This window comes from Tupaia chinensis, unplaced genomic scaffold, assembly GCF_000334495.1.
Source record: "Tupaia chinensis unplaced genomic scaffold, TupChi_1.0 Scaffold000115_1, whole genome shotgun sequence".
Taxonomy (NCBI): domain Eukaryota; kingdom Metazoa; phylum Chordata; class Mammalia; order Scandentia; family Tupaiidae; genus Tupaia; species Tupaia belangeri.
The window spans coordinates 5,722,598-5,736,803 of NW_006159579.1; the positions used below are offsets into that span (position 1 = coordinate 5,722,598).

Below are 14,206 nucleotides of genomic sequence, written 5' to 3' on the forward strand. Positions count from 1 at the left end.
GTAGAAAGCACTTTCTCAAGAATTATCGAGATTGTTTCCCCAAGCTGCGGCCACTCAAACTGGTTTAGAATAAACCTCCTTAGGGCTGGCCTGTTACATAGTGGTTAAGACAAGCTGGATCTCACATGGTCAACTGCAAAGTTCAAATCCCAGCCCTGGTGGTTTGAGAAACAAAATACGTGCATGCCCCAAATCTTTACAGAATAGAGAAACAGAGACAGAATTAAGGTGTGACCATGCCCCATTGAGGGGTGCTTTCTCTCTCTGGCAAATGCACATACTTCCTGCAAAAATTAAATAAGAAAGAAGATGGACCAGCAGGTGGCATAGTGGTTAAGGCACTGGACTTCCACATGGCTGACTGTGGTTTAAGTCCCAGGCCTGGCGGCTTGAAAATCACGCTGGGCATGTATGCATGCTTGCCCAAGCTCCTAGAAGGAGAAGGGTCTATGTCATGGCCATCTCCCCTCCCCTCCGGGTATGATTGCTCACTTTCCAAATCGGTCCCTGTCTCTCTCTCTCTCTCCAGCGAGTGCACATGCCCTGTGGGGGACGGGGGAAATCTTAGGAAAAAAAAAAAAAAAAGAAAGAGAAAGAGAAGAAAAGAAGGAAAGAAGAAAGAACTAAATCTCCTTCAACATTTTCCAGAGTTAGTTTTATCGCTGACAAAGCCACTCCCAGGTCTCCTGCCCATGGATTCTGTAGGAGGTGACTATGGCTGCCTGCCTAAGGGGAAGGCCTGTGTGCTCCCCTGAGTCCCAGCAGGGCGCCAGGCCTGTTACAGGTGAGACTTCCGGAGACCCAGAGCTGCAGAGCCAGTCACCCCATCACTGAGTCCTGGCTGAGACTCCCACTGTTGCCATTCCACCTGAGTGAGAATCAGAACTTCCCAGAGTTTCCTTGGGCTAGGAGCAGGCCCAGGGTTCCCAGCCTTCCAGCACGGCAAATGTGAACCCAGTGCTCGGTAGCTGCATCCCGACGGGGCTGGTCAGGGCTCTCCAGCTCCCTCTAGCTGGGCCCCATCCCAGCCATCTGGGGGGGACCCCCCTAGAGTGAGGCAGGGGGACTGGTCTGGGGTGAGTCCTCCAGAGAGGTCTGTGAGTCTGTCCCCTCTGAGGAGAAGCTGCCCCCAGTGGAGTGGGGCACCCAGCCCTGTTTGTGGAGCTTCTGCCAGAAGAGAAGTGGGGCAGGAAAGGGCTCGGGGGCAGGATGAGGCAGCTCATGCAGGCCTCTGCCTTCGTCGGCCTCTCCAGCTCCCTGAGGTGCCGGGCCTGCCTGGAAACTTGTGTTCTGCCTGGCTCTGGTGGCCCAAAGAGGCCAACAGGATTTGGGCAAAGGATCCCCGCCCGGTGAGTCCTGGAGGAGCAAGTCCCACCTCCCCTTGGAAGTGAGTTCCTCATTGAGACCCTGGCCCTTGGCAGCTACCCCTCTTCTCTCTGGACGTGCTGAGTGAGCAGAGGCAGCCGCTGGGCATGGACAGTGGGCCAAGGCCTTCTTCAGGAGGGTCCGGATCTCCTGGTGTCTGGCCTGCGCCTCCCCCCACAGGTCCTGGCCTAGACTTGGTCTGCTCAGGGAGGCCACCTGCAGCCCCATGGCCGAGAGCTTCTCAGGAGGGAACTCGGCCTCCAGTCGCTGCAGGTAGCGGTGGAGACGGCGCTGGTCCCTGGGGCTGGCCCTCTGGGTCTTGCCCAGCTGCAGCTGAGTCATCAGGTCCTGACAGTCCATGTGGAACCAGGTCATCTGGGGGACAAGAAGCGAGGGAGCTGGGAGCTCAGGCTGGGAGTGGGCCCCTCCGCAAGGACAGGGATGTGCCTCTCTGAGCATGGGGGTGCTCAAGGTGAAAGGACCACTAGACGAAATTAACCAGGCCCTGCAAGAAGTGGCATCTTCCCAGGCCCAGAAAGCATGCAGGGGCAGTGGCAGCCCTGACCTCGAGTCTTGCCTCGGCCACCTCCCGCTGTGGGGTCTGGGCTGGCCCCTCCTCCACTCTGGCCCTCAATTTTTCATCCATACAAGATTTCTGAGTTGTGTTTCATCTCTGTGGAGCTTGACCTAGACAGACAGGTCAGCCAGAGTGGGCTGAGCCCCAGCCTGAGCCCCCAGCTCCCTCTCCTCTTGTCCCCAGCCTCCCCTCCTCTCCCACAGTAGGACCTTTGTGGGGCCATTACTGTCTCTGCTGACCATGATCACGTGTTTCCTCTCGTCCCGGGGCCACACCTACCTGCCGCCTGGGTCAGCCCCACCACCCTTGGGGTTGGAGGCAGCTTCTATGGGCCCGTGGGCAGCAAGGACTCACTCGTCATCGGGCCCCCCCATGAAATGAAAATTGTACTCTATGGTCACAAAAAGCCTTTCGAGAGCTGGGATTGCGGATCTTTGGATTGTACGAGCCCTGTGAGCGGCGCTGAGGGAGGAGTCTGGCTGAGGGCCACTGAGTGCCAATAGGTTTGCCTGGCTCCGTCAGTCTTGCACGTGATCAGCAGCCCGTTCTGCAGAGGAGGGCACCGAGGCTCTGAGAAGTGCAGTGTCTTACCCCAGGGCACGCAGCGAGTGAGTCAGACAGGAGCTAGGGTCCCGATTCTCATCCGTCCTGGCTGACAGCGTGCTCCAAGCAGCTCCTGGTGCAGGAGAAACTGGCCAAGGCCGAGCAGGCCCTGCAGCCGGGCCCTCGCTCTGGCCGGGCCCTGCTCCATTTTGTGATTCTGCCCACCCCTGCTTCCTGCACAAAATGTCTGCAGCCTGCAAAGGAGCCAGCCCGTTTCCAGCAGCTCATGAAAAACATAATCTTTCTCTCCATTAATTTAGAGCCCGACAGTGAGCCGTTAGGCTGTAAGGATTGGAGAACCATTTTCTCCGAGGAGACCATCTTTCCGCGGATTAAGGGAACTTGTCTTTAGATAAATGGCTTCATATTCGTGGAAGCACACGGAGCTCATGGCCGGGAAAGGGCTCCATAAATCTCCGTTAGCGGCGCAATCGTGTTATTATTATTTAGCACTGGAGCTGCTGCAAACACGCTCCCACTGGGGCTCAGCCTGCTCTGGCTGGCCTGTCTGACTGTCTGTCTGTCTAGGACTCAACCTTCCAGGTCAAGCCTGACGCAGATAGAAAGCAGCTCAAATCCTCTTGCTCAACCAACCCCTTGTATGGATAAAAAATGGAGGGCCAGAGTGGAGAAGGGGCCGGCCCGGACCCCACAGGAGAGGTGTCCAAAGTGGGACTTGAGGTCAGTGCTGCCACTGCCCCTGCACACCTTCCAGGCCTGGGCAGATGCCACCTCCTCCAGCCTCTCCTCTCCCAACCAGGCCAGACACCCACAAGTGCCCAGGGGCCCCCGGTGTGTGCTGACCCTGCTCCAGCCCCATGGACAGAGTAGAACCCTCACAGGTGACAGGCAAGGGACAAGCAAGTGATCAAGCAAGAGGATCATCTCAGATCACAAAGGGCACTGCGATGTGAGAAAGCAGGGATGACAGAGCAGGAGGCTGGGTCAGAAAGGGCCTCAGTGAGGAGGGGACTTGAGCTGAGAGTGGAAGAAAGATAGGAAGCTGGAGGTGGAGGGGAGAGCCTTGCAGCGGAGGGAGTGCCAGCGCATAGGCCTCTGAGCTGGGGCAAGAGTGGCTAACCCGAGGGAAGGCCAATGGTGTTGAAAAGGCTGACATCAGTGAGGGAGAGGAAGAAGCTTCCAGCCGCCCTTACCCCTCGGGCACCTCTGCTGCTCCTTCCCCTAGGTAATAACATTGCTGCCGTTCCTCACTCCACGCCCAAGCAAAGCCTGTGCTGGGTTATTTCCCTCTCACTGAATGATCTCTCTGCCTGGCAAGGCTGGCAGTAGGGCCCAGGCTGTGGGTTGGCATCTCAGGGCCACCCCTCCACTAGCTGTGTGACCCGCGGTGAGATATTTGACCTCTCTGTTTCCTCCCCTGTAAATGGGCAGAATGGGAGTTCCTGCTTCACAGGGCTGGTGTGACAAGGGAATGGCATGTGAGAGGACCAGAAGCCGGTCTGGCCCACAGTAAGAACCACAGCCACAGCCCCTGCTTTTATCATTAACGAGGGGCAGAGGCCCAGGTGAAGATCGTGCTGAGGCCACGTCCAGACACAGGCGTGTGAGGTCTGGACGCCAGGGTCTCAGATCCTACCCTCAACCTCTGCAGTGGCAGGTGTGGGGATCCCTCTGCAGCCACCGCAGACACCTGCCTCCCTTGACCACTGCTCCCAGGAAACAGAGCACCCTGTCCTTACAGGGCCCCAGGACTGAGTTAACCTGGGTCCTCCCACAGACCCTGAAGTATCCCATGTTCCCTGCCAGACCCGAAGGCCCCTCTGGGAGGCAGGGATTAGGCTCTTCTCAGGCTCTGTCCTTGGTGGTGAATGTGAGGCAGTGGAGGGCACTGGGCCTGGGCCAGCCATGTGGGTTCCTGTCCTAGCCGGCTCACAGGCTGTCCCATAGGCCTCAGTTTCCCCATTAGAAAAATGAGGGATTTAGCTGCATGAATTTGGGAGGGGCTCAGGGGTTAATCTGAGATCCCCGAGGCAGCCTCGAGCAAGTCATTTTTCTCTTTGGGCTTCAGTGTTCTCATCTGTAAAAATGGGAATAATGTTGGCGCACCTCCCTCATGGAGACTTGGTGAGAACTACAGCAGGTAGGGGTGTGATGTAACCCCAGGAGGGTCTGGCATGTCCAGCAACATGGGCTGCCCTCGTGCCAGCCTTGTCACTGCCCTCTTCGCCATCATCCTGCCTGCTTGGATAAGGGCGTTGGTTTGCGTTTTCTCCTTTCCTTGGAGAAGGACGTCGGGTGTGCTGGAGGCAGGGACACATCTGGGTTCGCATCCAGCTCTCCCTCTCACCAGTGCTCTCTCCCCTTCATGGGACGTGCGAATGGATCATGCAAAGAGCCCCATGCTACATCTAGGCCACGCTCTGTTCCCACCGCCCCCCATTCGGGGGATGGGGGCGGGGTTAATCTGAGATCCCCGAGGCAGCCTCGAGCAAGTCATTTTTCTCTTTGGGCTTCAGTGTTCTCATCTGTAAAAATGGGAATAATGTTGGCGCACCTCCCTCATGGAGACTTGGTGAGAACTACAGCAGGTAGGGGTGTGATGTAACCCCAGGAGGGTCTGGCATGTCCAGCAACATGGGCTGCCCTCGTGCCAGCCTTGTCACTGCCCTCTTCGCCATCATCCTGCCTGCTTGGATAAGGGCGTTGGTTTGCGTTTTCTCCTTTCCTTGGAGAAGGACGTCGGGTGTGCTGGAGGCAGGGACACATCTGGGTTCGCATCCAGCTCTCCCTCTCACCAGTGCTCTCTCCCCTTCATGGGACGTGCGAATGGATCATGCAAAGAGCCCCATGCTACATCTAGGCCACGCTCTGTTCCCACCGCCCCCCATTCGGGGGATGGGGGCTTATGCAGGTGGGCCACGGGGCTCACCTTCTTGAAGAAGCGGTGCAGGTGAAGCAGCGTCTCGAGGTCAGTGCGTTGCCGCTCTGCCGCCATGTAGAAGTGGGTCAACTTAGCCTGGAAGGTCCGCTGGGTAGAGCTGAAGGCTGCCAGCTCTGGGGACTCTGTCCTTCCCCCCTCTCTGGATCCTTGGGCTGCAGCTCCCAGCTGGGCCGCCTGCTTGGACAACTCCAGGCCTCTGCGGTACTGGGCCTAAGAGGGGAGGGGAGGGGAAAGAGAAGAAGTGGGGGAGAGGAGAGAAAAGGAGAGAGGGGAGAGGAGAGGAGGAAGGCTGTCCACTCAACCCCAGCATGGTCAGGGGCCTCACTCAGAGATCAGGCACTTCCTGCCACCCTGCTGCTGAGTGACAAGACTCTTGGAGTCTTGGTTTTCTCATTTGTAGAAGGGGGACCCGCGTGGCACCACCTCAGGGCTCAGCTCAAGATAAGGGTTTAGCAACAGGAGAGGTTACAAGGCCCTAAGGCTATGGGCCTCTGCCTTGCCGTTCTCATGGCCCAGCTGGACTCTGCTCAGGTGTCACCTCCTTCTGGGAAACTTCCCAGACCCCAAAGACTGGGTTAGAGGCTCCTTTTTTGTGTTCCTCTGTCCGTCCAGTTCCCTGTTTTTTCCCCACCCACATCTTCTGCTGGCCTGGGAGTTCTCCAAGGGCTGAAATAGACTGACTCACCCTGAGCCCAGGACCCAACACATCAAAGATGCAGCCTCCTTCCCCTGTTTGCTGAGGCTGACTGCATAGGTCCAAGTAAGGCCCTAAGGTCTGCACTTTAAAAATTCTGAGTAGTCTTTGGATGTGGCAATCTGGGAAGGCTCCCTGGAGGAGGTAACATCTAAACCAAACCCTCCGTGATTCAAGCTGGAGCCCTCACTGTCTCTGGAAGATTTTTGTACTTCCCCACCTCCACATCTTTGCCCTAACAGTGCCACCCTTCCAGTGCCCTCTCCATCCGCCATGGTCTTGCTCAGAACGCACTGCGGCCTGAAGGAAAAAGTCCTCAAACTCTGCCTGGGCTTTCTCCACAGTCTCCACACTTCCATCCTTGGGGGTCAGCATTTGCAGGCACTGGCTTCCTTCCTGCTCCATCCAGTCGCTGACCTGGGGTGTGGGGAGTAGGTTTGGAGATGAGAGGTTGTGAGACGTCCCTTGGTCAACAACCCGACTTCCTTGGTCCTTAGTCACTCAGGGCTGAGACCTGTGCCCACTGGCCGGGACTGAAACCTCATCAATCCAGGGAAGGAGAAGAGAAGATGAGGAGGTGCATAGTCACGCTGAGGGGCCCCAGAGGGATCTGGCCTACCCAGCACCCTGCAGAGTGTAGTCCTCAATGTCACACTGAAGTCACAGGGTGGCACGTTTGGCTTACTCTGTCCACTCGGTGCCACCCGGACATAAAAGGGGCTTCCTCGATGGCGATGAATCCCTGGCCCTCTGAGAGTGCAAACCGTCCTGGAAAGACAGCTGCGAACTGCCGGGGAAGGTGTACGAGCAGCTGGAAATGTGCTGTGTGGGGCGCGAGAGCCACTTCTGCCTTCTGGGCTCAGCTCACTCGCTGGCGAAACAGCCTAGACGAAGATGCAGTGAGGGACAGAAGGCATAAGACGGCCCTTGCTGGAAGTCCTCGTCTTACTCTGGGGTGTCTAAAAAGGGTACATAGGGGCGTGGTGGCGCCCGCCCTATGGTAGAAAGGGTTCATCAGTCCTCCTAAACCCAACATAGCAGGCACCGATTCAATAAGCATTCAGCAAATAAGGAATCTGAGGCACCAGACAGTTAGGTGGCATGCCTGGGGTCACACCACTAGGAAGTGCTGGAGCTGGGACTGGAACCCAGGCTGTCAGACTCCTAGAGCACACTGTGCCCCAGAGCCCCAGGTATGAAGGGATGCGCTGGTTCCCGCAGTCAGATGAAAAGGCGCCAGGTGTGGGCTCCAGCACCTGAGATCCCTGGGATCACAGCCGCAGCCCCTCCTCTCCCAGCATCTCCCAGCCTCAGCTTCCTCATCCGTGCAGTGGGCCAAATCACACCTCCCCCAGATCGCTGCTAAGAGATGAGGTTGGAAAGCGATGATGCACATGAAAGCTCTGGCCTAGGGCTTGGTACATAGTAGGTGCTCAATAGGTTCAGTTCTTGGGGCTTTGTCTCTGTCCATTAAGCACTTAGTGGGTGCCACACCACGTGCCATTTCCCAAGGATGTCTGCCTGGCCCGCCATGGTGTCTTTATGCCCAAAGTGCCAGGCTGGGGCTGGGCGTTCCCTGTGGAGGGCAGCCAGCCAGGTGTCACTACTCGCCCAGGACCATCCTCCCCTCACCTGCTGGATGGCGGCTTCCAGGCGGCCCAGGCGGACGCGGAGCTCCAGCTTCCCCAGGAGGTGGTTGGACGCAGTGACCAGGACGTGAAGCTGCTCATCTACGAGGCTGTACAGGGCAGCAGCTTCCGCCAGGTGGTTCCTGGGAGGCAGACGGGGGTGAGAAAGAACCCCCATGCCCTCTCAACAGCTCTGCCCAGTACAGGCCTGTCCATCCTAACCCCCAGCCAGCTGCTGGCTTGCCCTGTGACCTTGAGCACGTCCATACACCTCTGTGGACCTCAGCCTTGGCCTTTCATGGGACTGAAAGGACCCGAGGACATGACCTGGAAGTAAAAGAACCCTCTCTTTTTCCTAACAAGGTGCAAGCCAGCTGGGCAGACCTGGGTTCAAATCCCAGCCGGGCTACCTTCTAGAATGGGATCTGATGCAAATTTCTCAGCCATTCTGTGTCTCTGTGTTTTTGTCTGTAAAGTGAGAATAATGACTGAACCCATTTTTCAGAGCAGTTGTGAGAATTAACTCATCTAATATCTCTTTCTCAACCCTGGCTATGCATTGGAACCTGCCCAAGGAGCATTAAAAACCTCGATAGTCAGGCTCCACTCCAGGCCAACCGAGTCTCGCTGAGCAGGGCTGGGCTCTGAAGCTCTTCACACGGTTTCAGGGCAGCCAGGCTGAGAACCAGCCCCCAGGCACCAGCGACAGGAACACAGCACCCCACCCTCCACGTTGTAGCGCTTATTGTTTTTATTGCCAAGATGCAACATGCTCTTCCATCCCGGCTTCCATTTTACAGATGGGAAAACAGGGGTCCAGAAAGGGAAAAAGAACTCCCATAGGACAGACCGAATTGGAGAGAGGGCCGCTTCTGTGCGTAAATGTTTTTAAATGGTCTAAGTCCGGAGACATAAAGGAAGGGGTGTAGATTGGATTTCAGGTGACATATAAATCCCCACACACCAAGAGAGTCTTGCTCCAGAAAGAAAAGGGAAGAGAAGATATGGAAGGAAAGCTTGCCTCCCTGTGGGGAGTCTCGCTCTGCCCAGGCCTCCCTATCCGACTGCAGCTCCCCATGTCACCACCTTTCCAGGACGAGGACCCACATGTGTGAACAGGAGGAAAAATGCCAGCCTGTTTGGAGACTGAGGGACAGACCACAGCAGGCCGGCCCTGCAGGGACCCATCACAGAACAAACGCACGCAGCGCTTCATGTGGGACCACAGTGCCCCCTGGTGGAGCTGCTGGCGCCAAGGGGCTAGAGGGGAAGGTGGACAGGAGCAGCCTGGGCAGGGTAGGTGTGGCAGGGGCATGCTGGGAAAGACAGGGCCAGCCCCACCTGGCAGTGCGAAGGGCAGGGGGATGACCTTGCACCTAGCACCAGGGCCCACTGCTGCCCAGCACTGTGTGAACCTGCCCCAGGTCTAGGGGTGCAGCTCAGGGTGCCATGTTCAGGGTTCTGGGGCCAGGCTGCCTGGGTGCAAATCCTGGCCCACCACATCCCAGCTGTGGTGACCCTGGCAAGTCACTTACCCTCTCCGTTGTAGCAAAATGATAAAACTAGGGTCTACCTCAGGAATGGGAGTGAAACGAGTTGGTGTTTATCGAGCCCTTAGAACTGTGTGCACCTGCTAAGTGCTATTAGGTAGCACTTCAATAAGCAGTTTGATCTCAAAAGCCTATGCAAGCTTTTCGCTTGGTTCCCGACTAGAAGTACCTGTGTTCTAAGAGAGAGGAGCTATTTCCAGTTACTGAGCCCCCACTTCCCAGAAATGTCTTTCATTTGCTCTATGGCTCGGAGCCCCCGACTTCCATGAGGTTCCCCAGTCAGGACAAACAGCCCGTGGGGAAGCAGAGTGGTGTGAGACCAGGTGCTCAGCTGGTCTGGGTCCAGACCCCCAGGGGACCCTTGGCTCACTGTCATTCACTTTACTGAGTCCCAGCTACCCGACAGACAAATGAGACAAGCTGGGTCCCACGGGGTCCTTGCCAGGAATGAATGAGGTGGGCTTTGAAGGGGCTCAGACGAGGGTCTGAGTGGAAGTTGGAGGGGGTGTCTTTTGATGCCCGCCTGGACATGAAGATGACCAGGGATGAAGGAGGGGCAGCAGAAGAGGGACAGGGAACTTGCCAGGACCTGGGGGCAGGATGGGGCTGTGGTCTGGCCTCAGTCTAGCATATAGACCCCCCACACCATAATCCTGGCATCATGGGCCTTCCCTATGACCCCTAGGTGGGGAGGCTCAGCTCTGAGCCTCCTGGCTGGGGAACCAGGGGAGGTGGAGAGGAAAGTCCGGGAGCCTGTACCTGACATCGGGGTTGAAGTCCAGCCTGCTGGCCTCCCTCTGCAGCCTGGCCAGGGTGGCTCCACCTTCCTGTTGGAGGCTCAGGAGGCCCGGGTCCTTCAGTACGGCCTCCATCAGCTCCTTGGACTTGCTCAGGCACCTGGTAGCCTCCTGGCAGCATAGGGAAGTGACCTGAGGCCCAGTCCCCAGGCTGCTACCCAATTCAGGCTCCTCACTCTCAGACCAAGCCTGGCTTTCCCAGTTGAGCATTCAAAATCCTCCGGAATGACTGTCATTTCTCGCTAAAACTCGCTCAAGCCACGCCCCTTCGCATCACCAAGGCAACCGCACCGGTCCAAGGCCATCCTCTCTCCCAGGGACGCTGATTCCAGCCTCTTTGCGGATCTCCCTGCTGCCCACTGGCTCCCCCTACAGTCCGTGCTCCACATGGCAGCTGGAAGAATCTCAGCATGCAACCGTGATGGTCTCCCTGCGTAAACTCGCCAGTGCTTCCCTACCTGCTTGGAATCCTTGTAACCCAGCTCCTCCTTAATTCTGTCCCTGCTGTCTAGTAGATCCTCCAGTGCTTCTCTTCCTATCCTTCCCCCCACTCACTGCTCCACAGCCTCCTTGCCACACCCCAAGCATAATCATCCCACCTCAGGGTCTTTGCATGCCTTTGCCTGGAGCACAGCCTCCCTCAAGAACGGGCTCCTTCTCAAACCGCCCGCCTTGACTTAAAAGCCTGCTCTTCAGAGAGGCCATCCTGCCTTTCCCATTGTCTTCTTACTTTCATTTGTCATGACATATCCACTCGGTTGTTTGCTTTTTAAATATCTACTCTGCCACTGCACCACGAGCCCCGTGGGGGAGGGCAAGCCAGCTCCAGCATGGCACACGGCGAGGGCCTGGTCAGTATCAGTCCAACGAATGCATGGAAACGGGGATGAGGACACCTACCCTCGCTGTTCCCTTCACTGCGCCCTTGGTCTGTAGAGTTGGGTACAGTGTGGTTTCCCTCCACTCAAGGCACCAGGCTCACCTGTACTCCCCCAGGGGGGTCGCCCTTCTCAAACTCCTCGATGGAAGCTTGTAGCAGGGAGGAGGCTTGGCGGAGCGCAGCAAGGAAAGGGTCCATCTTCTGCAGGACAGAGGCCAGAGTGGGGGTCAGTCTGGGCAAGGAGGCTGCCGCCCCACCCCAACAGGACACCATGAGCAGGGGGAGTGGGGACCACTGGGCAGTGGCTCCCATACTTTGTCCAGTTGTCTCTGAGTCATCTGCAGAGCTGGTTAACACAGACTCCTGGGTCCTGCTCCTGAGTTTCTGATTCTGCCTCACTAGGATCCGGCCTGAGAAAGGGCTTTTTCTTTTTCTTTTTTAATTTAATTTTTTTTTTTTTTTGCTGGAGGGCATGTGCACTTGCCAGAGAGAGACAGACAAAGGGAGGAGAGGAGGAGAGGAGAGGAGAGGAGAAATCAAGCCCCCCTCCCATGGTGTATGGCCATGCATAATCCCTTCTCCTCTATCTATCCTTCTTTCTGGGATTATGGGCACACGTACACACGTGCCTGGCGTGTTTCTCAACCAGGTCTGGGACCTGAACTGCACTATGTGGGCTCTGGCTGCTTTAACCACCGGGCCATGAAGCCAGTCAAAAATGTGAATTTCTAGCAGGTTCCCAGGAGATGCTGATGCTGCTGGCTGGGGGCCACACTTTGGGAGCCACCGTGCTGGGAATGAGAGAGGGAGGAGAAAGATGACAGGTCCGAGCTACCCCAGGCCCTCAGTGAGACCTTGGAGGAGAGGGTAGAAGGGGAGAGGTGGAGTTAGCGATCTTCTTTGCTGGCTCCTGCTTCAGCCCAGCCTTGCCACTTACTAGCTGTGAGGCCTTAGGCAAGTAACCTACCCTCTGTGCCCCGCACCCTTCTCCGTAAAATGGAGATCACGGTATATCCTGCCTCGTAGGGTGCCTGAGGAGTAAAGGGGTGAATTAGTACACAGCACTGAGATTAGGGTCCAGTACATACTGTGAATCATCATCAGGGTTTCACTTAAGCAGAGAGTGCGTGCGTGTGCATGTGCATGCATGAGACGCACCCTCAGCAGGATCGCCCAGTGCCACGATCCCCTTCTGCCACCCTCCCAGCTCACCAGGGTCTCAGACGTGTGTGCATGCTCAGCATGTTTCAGGCTGACTGGGCCAGAGATCTGAACCCACAGCCGACCTGTGGCTTCCAGCACTGCAGTTCAGTACACTACCAACAGTGTTGCCAAGGCCAGGCCAGCTGTTGATCTTTTTCAAAACAAAATATATACACACTTTGTTTTGTTAAACCACTGAGATTTGGATTGTTGGATTATTTATGTATTTATTTCTTCAGAGAGAGCAAGAGAGAAATATCCCCAACAGAGTCTCCACACCAGATCCATCTCTGTTCCAGTCATTCTGGGTCTGGTTGTCCATTTAAAAGAAAGATTTTAAAGCTAAAATAGGGACAGCTCCATGGTGCAATGGGAATGTAATGCCCAGGAGAAGCTGGAGCCCACATGGCCACTGTGGTTCAAATCCCCAGCCCAGTCAGCCTGAGACACACTGAACACAGACGCCAGTGCCCAAGATCAATAGGCCAGAGGGCTGGAGGAAGGCGATGACAGTGTGACCAGACCCTGTGGAGGCTGCTCCTCTCTCTCACTCACATGCGCCTGTGCACACACTCTGTCATGAATAAAGAAAAAGTTAAAGCTAAAATATAATTCAAGGGGCCAGCAGGTGGCGTGGTGGTGAAGGCACTAGATCTTACTAGATCTCAATTGCGCAGCTTGAGTCCCAGACCCGGCAGCTTGAAAAACATCAGGCACGTATGCATGCATGTATGTGCACTCAAAATCCTAGGAGGAGAATGGAGAAGGGATTGTGACATGGCCATTCCCCTAGCGGGTGATTTCTCACTTTCCCTCTCTCTGTCTCTCTCTGCCCGCACACACACCCTATGGCAAAATCTAAAAAGAAAAGAAAAGAAGAAAGAAAAGGAAAAGAAAAGAAAAGAAAAGAGAAGAGAAGAGAAGAGAAGAGAAAAGAAAAGAAAAGAAAAGAAAAGAAAAGAAAAGAAGAAAAGAAAAAAAGAAATGAAAAGAAAAGAAAAAAAGAAAAGAAAAGAAAAGCTTACTGGATTGATTGGAGAAGGGATCTGGGGACCTGGGAGACAAGTAGGAAGGGAGATTTTCTCAGTGTATTCCCTTCACACTCCTTGAATTTCGAACATACTGCCTATGCAAAAACAGACACGATTTTAAAATGATCCGCTAGGCACAGAGCAAAGGGTCCACCACTAACCATGGGTTAGTGTAAACCAGTGGTTCTCATCGGGGAAGGGCTGGGGTGGCTTTGTCTCCCAGGGGATATTTGGCAATGCCTAGAGGTATTTTGGGTGGTCATAGTTTGCGGGGTGTGGCTGTCGCAGAGTGGGTGAGGCCAGGGGTGGTGCTAACCATGCCACAGTGCACAAGCTGGCTGCTGACCAGAGGGGGTTTCCCAGCCCCACATGTGACGGGCAGAGGGTGGGCAGCCCCAGGTCTGGCAGGAGCCCCGATGGGCACTTACGGGCACAGGTGCTTGTGATTTAAGCCTATAACCTACACGTTGTTGTGCAGGTCAGCCCCACCCTGAGTCCTCGTGTGTTAAACTGGCCATGACATGCGCCCTCGTGGGTGGGGTGAGAAAGCAACCCTGCAGGGGAGCTTTCCTTATTTCCTCCCTCCTGCAGGAGGAGCACATCTGCCTCCCGGACCAGACCCCAAGCTCTGGAGTCCTGTGGGTCTGCACAGCAGATGCCCATACATTTCTTTTCCGTCAACACAGACGTAGCCCTCAGTGCATGCCAGACACTCTTCTGAGTTCTGTATCCACATGAACTTAATTACTCTCCACACAGAAACTCCATGAGGAGGTCCTATCATTACCTTCCACTCTCGTGATGAAGAAACCAAGGCTCAGCAGAGCTGGGATTGGAACTCAGGAGTCTGGCCTCAGAGGCTGAGCTCTAAATCATTCCACTCTGCACCTTCCTCCTGTATATTTGTTGAATGTCTGTGTGTTTGCTTTTAACCTAACGGAGCTGACGGATCCAGGGGGCAGGGTAGCGATAGAAA

The 14,206-nt window shown here is 55.7% G+C and overlaps 1 protein-coding gene across 1 annotated transcript in view; it reads right to left on the reverse strand.

Moving 5' to 3' along the window:
* Nucleotides 1-633: 633 nt before the first annotated feature.
* The window catches only part of KIAA1755 (KIAA1755 ortholog), a 41,710-nt gene continuing 28,137 nt past the window's right edge, over nt 634-14,206 (reverse strand). Inside the window, exons 9-14 of the mRNA XM_006144126.3 lie at nt 11,099-11,197; nt 10,079-10,227; nt 7,774-7,912; nt 6,436-6,558; nt 5,436-5,657; nt 634-1,740 (exon numbers count right to left, since the gene is read on the reverse strand). Of these exons, the coding sequence (XP_006144188.1) occupies nt 1,048-1,740; nt 5,436-5,657; nt 6,436-6,558; nt 7,774-7,912; nt 10,079-10,227; nt 11,099-11,197 (1,425 nt within the window). The 3' untranslated portion in view covers nt 634-1,047. The remainder of the gene's footprint in view (nt 1,741-5,435; nt 5,658-6,435; nt 6,559-7,773; nt 7,913-10,078; nt 10,228-11,098; nt 11,198-14,206) is intronic.